The 9,003-nt window shown below is 41.6% G+C and overlaps 1 protein-coding gene across 1 annotated transcript; it reads right to left on the bottom strand.

Moving 5' to 3' along the window:
- Positions 1 to 897: 897 nt before the first annotated feature.
- Positions 898 to 2,815, bottom strand: LOC131836796 (T-complex protein 1 subunit gamma-like). Its single transcript, XM_059182620.1, has one exon. The coding sequence runs from the start codon at positions 2,757 to 2,759 to the stop codon at positions 1,122 to 1,124; it is 1,638 nt and encodes a 545-aa protein (XP_059038603.1). The 5' UTR covers positions 2,760 to 2,815; the 3' UTR covers positions 898 to 1,121.
- Positions 2,816 to 9,003: the final 6,188 nt, after the last annotated feature.

The following is a 9,003-nucleotide window of genomic DNA, read 5'->3' as shown; positions in this document are numbered from 1 at the left end:
AGCTGAAAATCTCAGGAACACCATGTTTCAATTATTTTTATTTTAGACCACATGGGCAGAGAGTGCTCACCACTGTTTGACAGGATGTTGCTGTGTCTTCTTGGTAGGGGTCCACTGCCCTTCAAAGAGAGAGAATTGGATTCTTTTGAGTCTTAAAAAACAATGTTAGCCACACACATTCAGACAACACCTCACAGGGATGCATCTCTGAGTGAGAACTTTTGAATGAAGCATGTTTTCTGCTATTTTCTCCTACTAAAGGGTGGGAACATATTACTTCTTGTGAGTTCTAGGAGCTCAGTTTCCTAACATTATGAACACTAGAGATCCAGAGTCCCTGATGCAAAACTTCTGAGGTCAAAGGCAATTCAGAATTCAGAATTGCTCAGATTGAAAATACTGCATGTTGTATAATAATTGATATTGTTCTGGGAAGAATTATATAATAAAACACATTAATCTTTCTGCAGTAAAATATGTGGGCAGTCGTTCTAAGGAGGATAGATAAAAATTGACAGTACTCTCATGTCAATTCTGGATGGATTTTCCATGAAGTAGTTCAAGCCGTATCAGCTTTTGCCCTCATGTAGGTTATAAAAGTTTTTGGTGTTCAGAATTTTTGGATTTTGGAATTGCAAGGGAGGGATTCTGTACCTAAATTCATAGGGTTTAGGAGTCTTATAGGTACTCACTAAATACTTATGGAAATAATTGGGTGGTTGAATGAATGGTTGACTACTTGAATGTGTGACTGAGTGAATGGATAGTTTTTCTCTCATAAAGTAGGAGGATAATATACTTTATAGTTTAATGAGACTTTAAACATGAAACCAGGTTTCTTATTAGGTTCTATATATCATCAACTAACTTCTTTTTTTTTTTTTTTTTTTCAAATGACTTAGATTTAATAGTTGGAAGCAAACTAAGTTAAATGGAAAGCTTACAACAGAGAAGAATTACATGTCAGCACCTTTTGCAAACTGAGCTGGGGCAGAAAAGGGGCTGGGCTGCCCCTCAACCCGAACCCTTCCAAGCAAAGATATCCACAGTGTCCCTGGCGGTCTGGCTCAGGGAAGAGGGAGCCTCCGCCGGCTCCACATCGAGGTCTGGGTGCCGGCCACTCACTCCTGGCCAGCATCCGGAGCCCCGCCTTGCCGGCTCTGGTCATCCCCCTTCTTTTTGTGGCCCGAGACGATGTCATCAATCCGCAGCAGGAGAACTGCTGTCTCCACTGCCGTCTTGTACGTCTGCAGCTTCACGGACAATGGCTCCCAGATGCCCAGTTCCTTCACGTCCACCAAGGTGCCTGTCTCACCATTTACACCCCACGTCTCACAGTTCTCCTGGGTGTGCTTGGTCCGAAGGGAGGTAAGCAGACGAATGGTGCTGGCCCCACAGTTCTGGATAAGGGTGCGAGGGATGACTTCTAAGGCCTGGGCAACAGCCCTGTATGGCCACTGTTCCACACCGGTCATGGCCTTGGACTTTTCTGTCAAGGCATGGGCCACGGCCATTTCCGAGGCCCCACCCCCCGGAACCAGCTGGGGGTCCAGGAGGACGTTGCGGCAGACCTGCATGGCATCCTGGAGGTTGCCTTCCACTTCGGAGAGCAGCTCCTTGCTGGCCCCACGCAGGAGAATGGTACAGGCCTTGGGGTCCTTGCAGTCGGTGATGAATGTGAAGTACTCGTCTCCAATTTTCTTGATTTCCAACACGCCTGCTCCTGTCCCAACATCTTCTTCTCTCAGCTCTTCTGGCCGGCTGACTATCCGGGTCCCACAAGCTCTGGCGATGCGGTTGTTGTCTGTCTTCCGGACTCTGCGGATGGCTGTGATGTTGGTCCGCATGAGGTAGTGCTGAGCTAAATCTGAGATGCCCTTCTCTGTGATGACCACATCGGGCTTCAGACGGATAATGTCCTCACAGAGGTGCTGGATGTACTCCTCCTCCATCTGCAGGATCCGCGTGAAGTCCTCCTCTCTCGTGATCTCGATGTCAGTCTGGCTTTCTCCCTTCTTGTACTCCAGTGAGGAGTCCAGCTGCACGATGCGTGGGTTCTTGATGTAGCGCCGCATTCTGGGATGGGTCACGTCTTTGTTAATCATGACTCCCTGCAGGACACACGAGTCTTCAATGATGCCCCCCGGTATCTTCTCCACCCGGGCGTACTTCTTGATGTCGATCTCCTTGTGACCGTTCTCCTCAAACTGCACCGTCCGCACGGCGTCGAGGGCGATGCTGCAGGCCAGCAAGGCCCACCGGCTGATGGCTTTGGTGGTGATAGAGCTGTTGATGATGTTCAGCATCACGTCTCGGTTACTGGTGTTCACAGGGCTACTGATCTTCTTAAGGGTGCTAATCATGTCATCCAGGGCCTTGCAGTACGCACTGATCACCACCGTCGGGTGCATCTGTTGCTCCAGGAAGTGCTCGGCCACAGACAGCATCTCCCCAGCGAGAATTATTACTGATGTGGTCCCGTCTCCAACCTCTTCATCCTGCGTCTGGCTAATTTCAATCATGGATTTGGCTGCTGGATGCTGGACTTGAATCTCTCGGAGAATGGCGTTGCCGTCATTGGGCATCACAATGCCTCCCATGGGGTCCAAAAGCATCTTCATCATGGACTTGGGTCCCAAGCACGTGCGGATGATGTCCGCGATGGTCTTAGCGGCATTGATGTTTCCAGACTGAACTTTTCTTCCAGATTCACGCTTTGTGTTCTGGCTGAGCACGAGCACCGGACGATGGCCCATCATGGCGGCGCGATGCAGAGCCCGGTACCCAGCGCTGGGGCAACCGGCAGAACCTTCTGGAGAGCTCATCAACTAACTTCTATCTCTGATTACATTCTTAACCTTTCTTCTTAAGACTTTGTGTAACCATTAACTACAGCTACATTTTGACACAGAAAAACATGACATATAGGAAAGTAGATGTTATTCTTCTACAAAAGCAGATGTTGCTTAGTTTAAAGAGATTTTGACAGCATTTAATCTTTTTTTTTAAAGTTCTTTTAGTTTATTAAGTTTGTCACACCCCTTGTGATTCTTTCTGTTGAAAAGTGTTCTGCACATTTAAGAGGTTGTTATATTTTAGAGATTTATTTTATTGTGTGTTTGATACTATTCAAAGAAAGAATATGACAAAACACAAAATCACACTGAACAAATTATGTTATCGTCACCCTGAAGTATTCTCTCATACTTTGAAATTGCCTTTCAGCTGACTGTTGTAAATAGTGACTTTCTCTCTGCCCAATCCTCAGGTGACTTATTCCAGAGCTGCCATATCCCCAGGTTTCCCAAGGACCCTCTGGAATTATACCTGTTGTCTCAGCATATTTATCTCTGGTTCTTCTACCTATGCTCAAAAGAATCCTAGTTTGGGTGAAAATTTTTATAATTACCTTAATTAAGAAAAATTCTCATATTTTTTGTTAAAATATGCTCACGCCTTTCCAGCAAATTCATTCTTTCTCTCAACCTTAAAATTCTATCACATGATGAACATTTCTGGTTTGAGTGACTATGTTAAACTGTTTTCTAAATAACAATTAGCCCTCAATGGAAAGGATTAACAAGTTATTTTAATTCCTTTTTAAAGTGGTTTTGGGGTGCCTGAGTGGCTCAGTGGGTTAAAGCCTCTGCCTTTGGCTCAGGTCATGATCCCAGGGTCCTGGATGGAGCCCAGCATTGGGCTCTCTGCTCAGCAGGGAGCCTGCTTCCCCTCCCCCCCTCCCCTCCCACCTGCCTCTCTGCCTACTTCTGATCTCTGTCTGTCAAATAAATAAAATATTTAAAAATAAATAAATAAATACATAAATAAATAAATAAAGTGGTTTTGTTTTCTATTTCCTGGACAGGGGGAAAAAATATTTCTCTTTACCCACAGAAAGTCCTAAAATATGTTCTTACCATTTACCAAAGTTTTTCAGTAGAGCACCAATTTCCCCATGGAAACAAAGTCATTGGAGCTCCAATAAAAGGAGTTTAAGGCCAATGTGGCAGAGAAATTGAACACTCCCAAAATGTTTGCATTGCAAGGCCACATGAAAAGGCATCTTCTTTCCTACTCACCAACATGTTTCAGCATCCCCACAGTCTACCAAGATTAACAGAGGTGCAAAAGCCATGTGTTCAACATTGAATTTGTTTATTAAAGAGGGAGGTAGAGAGAAATAAGTGCTGGGAAGGAATTGTTGAAAGTTAGGGTTTTTCTACTGCTGATAAAACAGAGAAAAAAAATATATACATATATATGTTTTCCCACACTGGGAAGAAAATAAGGATTAACTCAACAGATTGATGCTTTTACTTTTATCTGCAGCATAAACAGATATGTTTACTAGAATGGTAAATGACTAAAACTTCAACAGTGGAGGGGGGTGGGTAGAGTAACAATAGCATTGATATTTGTTTTTTTCTAAAAAGAAAAATTATTTTGGCTCCCCAAATGTTAATAGATGGCCTCAATCACTGTGCCCATATTTTATGATTAAAACTGGAAAATGAACCTATTGACTAACCTTGTTGGTTCCCAGAAATACATCTATTTACTATGAAACAGATTAATCCCCTTACCTGGAATAGGAGACAGGTAGATTAACTATATGGATTTTACCATTAAAACTAACAGAATGAGTCTTTGTCCAAAAGAAGGGAGTTTCCTCAACATGGATGGTGCATGGAATTTTTCCAGACCTCAACTCCATGTTTGAATCTAGTAGGATTTGCACACAAGTATTGGCTAGTAATGACTACAATCGCATTAATTTTAGAGGCACTAGAGCAATGCTATCCCAAGCCCTCTTGACAGATCCTAAAACATTTTCATGAATGCCAGCACTGCTATGCACTGAAAGTAATGATCAAACAAACAAAACAAAAACAAAAGCAATAAAACAGCACTATTCCCCAAAGAAGAGAATGCCTTATCTTTGTTTTCAAATTAGACAAAAATAATGTCCCAACCATCTGGCCTCCCAAGAATCTCATGTCCTGAAGGTTGGCTGGAAAGATAAATTGGTGATATATTGACCATGCTTTACTAACTCAAAATTAAGATATATGGTTTGTTAACTACAAGTTCACAATCAGAATATGAAAACATAGGGCTATGCAAGAAAATTCTAGAGGTGTTATGATCTCAGACTAAGATCTTTTAGTTCAAACACATTACCTTTTTAAAGGAGAAAACTGCCATGAATCAAAAGCGGCTCATTGACTAGTCTGGAACCAAGAATCATGTTCCCCATTCTACCAAGGCCCTATCTAGTGATTTCATTCCTTTATGCTTTATTTAAAAAAAAAAAAAATCAAGTACTAACATCATGAATACATCAAGTAATCAGAGTAATAAGGGAAAGAAAACAATGGAACAATATTCACAGCCAGAGAAAAATGCAAAGGTAGCTCCTGGCTGTAAAAACAAGAGAGAAAAACTAGAATAGGATGATTTTCTCCTCAGACACAGCAGGGACATTATCTAAGAGGAAGTCAAAAGTATGCAAATGTGATTGGGTGCTGAATGTAAAGAACTTCCAAAGAGATTCTGAGCAGAACCTGGTGGCTGGGGTCTTAATGAATCCTTGCGGGATTCCAGGGAGCCAAGGGAAAAGACATTTTCAGTTCTCAGGCATTTGCTAGGGTTGATGACCTAGAGAGAAGGTCAATAGATACAGAGGTGCTTGTCTTTTATGCCCACATTTCCAATTCTGCAGAAACGAAAATCACCTCAACTGGAAAGGCATTTTTTTTTTTCTTTCTCTTTACAGATTATTGTAGAAAATCCCTATTTTCTTCAGCCTCAGTAACATTCAGCCTGGGAATATGCTGCTAACCTTCTTGTCATTTTGCCCAAGAGGAAAAAAAAAATATATATATATATATATATATATATATATATATATATATATATGGGTGTTTCCAGGTGCTCTCAGGCTGGGGTTCAGTTATTTAGAATTATAGAAACTCTGAGCTACAAGGAGGCTTAGTGGTGATTTTTGTCTCTCACAGAACATTTGACAAATCTGAGAGGAGTCACCATTGAATGGGAATTATAGTAACATCAATTGGGTAGAGCCCAGGAATGTTGTTAAACACCCTATAATGCACAGGACAGCCCCCTGCAACAAAGAATTTCCCCCAGTTCACAATAGTACCTAGATTGAGACACTCTTATGAATGATTTCGCTTAATACAGGAGAGCATGGAGGCTCATTTGGGGTTAAGTTGTGCTTCCTGATATTGAGCCCCATCTTAAGTTCTGGTCTCCTTGGTTTTTTTTTTTTTTTTTTTTGGTTGTTGTTTTGTTTTGTTTAAAGATTTTATTTATTTATTTGACAGACAGAGATCACAAGTAGACAGAGAGGCAGGCCTTGGGGGTGTGGGGGAGTAGGCTCCCTGCTGAGCAGAAAGCCTGATGTGGGGCTTGATCCCAGGATGCTGGGATCATGACCTGACCCAAAGGCAGAGGCTTTAACCCACTGAGCCACCAGGTACCCCAAGTATTGGTCTCTTTGATGTAGGAAAGATGCAAGGGTTCAAAGCCGATAGCCATAAAAGAATTCTTGAGATGTCTCTGGTGCAATAAGATGTTTTTATTAAAACATGTGGATAGGACCTGTGGGCAGAAAGAGCTCCACTGGGGTCATGAAGACCAGCAACCTACAACTTTCAAGTTAGGAGAGGGTTAGAGAAAGCGTAGGTCTCTAAGGAATTTTGGAAGCAAGGTTTCCAGGACCTTGAGGAGGCTAGCTATTGTTAAGAAGAGGTGATTTATCATTGTCTAATAAAACCTTAGTCATAAAACTCTTTAGAGGTATATCCGTGGGTCATATGCTTGGGGGATGATTGCCAATATATACCTTGTGGGTGGGTTAGAGATAAAGGAAGTCTCCAGAGAATTTTTATATGTTAAAGTAGACGTAAGATCCTGGGGGTCGGACTAAGATTGCCTTGCACCCTGAGCAAGGTATTAACATCAATATAGCTGAGTTCCTAAAAAAAATGTCACTCTGCCTATTTTAAGGACTTATCAATGGACTGTAAGTAGTAAGGAAATTTAATAACGTTTCTTCTGCCTTTGTTTCCCACATTATCTTGCCTCCCTTTCCAGTGCTCTTTTATATTATACTTGGAACTACTATTTTGCTTTGTTATTTCTTGAGGCTGGTTCATATTTTCTCTTATAACACTCAATATTTTTCAAAAGGAATGAACTCTGTTGTGTTCTCTCAGTTGGTTAAGCATCTCTAAAACTGGTACATTTGCCTGCCTTTAAAAAAATAAAAATAAAAAAATAACTAAGGAAGCAGTTATTCAACATACCCTTGATGGCTTCTCATGAGCATCTCATGGTGGTGAACACAGAAAGGGTCATGGGCTAAGGTACAGGCCTGGAGCCAGTGATACATATACAATATATACAACAAACTGATCCCAATCAGTCAATTCTCTAGGTTTTTCCTAAAGAAACTCTCATAAAGCACAGTATTACTCTTTCTTTTTTTTTATTATTTTTTAATTTTTAAATTTTTATTTTTTAAATTTTTTTAATTTTTATTTTTTTTTATTTTTAATTTTTAATTTTTTATAAACATATATTTTTATCCCCAGGGGTACAAGTCTGTGAATCACCAGGTTTACGCACTTCACAGCACTCATAAAAGCACATACCCTCCCCAATGTCCATAATCCCATCCCCTTCTCCCAACCTCCCTCCCCCTAGCAACCTTCAGTTTGTTTTGTGAGATTAAGAGTCACTTATGGTTTGTCTCCCTCCCAATTCCATCTTGTTTCATTGATTCTTCTCCTACCCACTTAAGCCCCCATGTTGCATCACCACTTCCTCATATCAGGGAGATCATATGATAGTTGTCTTTCTCCGCTTATTTTGCTAAGCATGATACGCTCTAGTTCCATCCATGTTGTCGCAAATGGCAAGATTTCATTTCTTTTGATGGCTGCATAGTATTCCATTGTGTATATATACCACATCTTCTTTATCCATTCATCTGTTGGTGGACATCTAGGTTCTTTCCATAGTTTGGCTATTGTGGACATTGCTGCTATAAACATTCGGGTGCACGTGCCCCTTTGGATCACTACGTTTGTATCTTTAGGGTAAATACCCAGTAGTGCAATTGCTGGGTCATAGGGCAGTTCTATTTTCAACATTTTGAGGAACCTCCATGCTGTTTTCCAGAGTGGCTGCACCAGCTTGCATTCCCACCAACAGTGTAGGAGAGTTCCCCTTTCTCCACATCCTCGCCAGCATCTGTCATTTCCTGACTTGTTGATTTTAGCCATTCTGACTGGTGTGAGGTGATGCCTCATTGTGGTTTTGATTTGTATTTCCCTGATGCCGAGTGAGTGATATGGAGCACTTTTTCATGTGTCTGTTGGCCATATGGATGTCTTCTTTGCAGAAATGTCTGTTCATGTCCTCTGCCCATTTCTTGATTGGATTATTTGTTCTTTGGGTGTTGAGTTTGCTAAGTTCTTTATAGATTTTGGACACTAGTCCTTTATCTGATAGTATTACTCTTTCTTTTTGGCTTTCTGTGCAAGTAAGATAAATAGACCAACAGTCCCCATCATGTGAACCTGCAAACCCGTTCTTACTTGGCCAACATGGAGACCCCAAAACTATGTGAATTACTTGTTGGATTAGTTGCAGCTCTACAAAATTATACTGTGAGAAGTTTCAGAAAATTTTAGCCCCTGATCTGGATTTCCTGGGTTTTGGTGACCTTGTATTTTCTATTATCTTAAAATCATATGAAGGCAAAAGCCTCCTGAAGAGACAGGAAAAACATCAATTTCCTTCCTTTGGGCCTTTCTAGAGTCAGGCAACTTCCAGGTGAAGGAAAGCAAAATTTCACCTCAAAATTTGTCTCCTTGGGGCCCCTGGGTGGCTCAGTGGGTTAAAGCCTCTGCCTTCAGCTCAGGTCATGATCCCAGGGTCCTTGGATCAAGCCCCACATTGGGCTCTCTGCTC

Source organism: Mustela lutreola, chromosome 7, assembly GCF_030435805.1.
Source record: "Mustela lutreola isolate mMusLut2 chromosome 7, mMusLut2.pri, whole genome shotgun sequence".
Lineage (NCBI taxonomy): Eukaryota > Metazoa > Chordata > Mammalia > Carnivora > Mustelidae > Mustela > Mustela lutreola.
Note: the sequence above shows the minus strand (reverse complement) of the source record. Positions and strands in the feature narration are given on the sequence as shown.

Bases quoted from the DNA above. Each gene is read 5' to 3' on its own strand.
- LOC131836796 (XM_059182620.1), bottom strand. From the start codon at position 2,759: ATGATGGGCCATCGTCCGGTGCTCGTGCTCAGCCAGAACACAAAGCGT.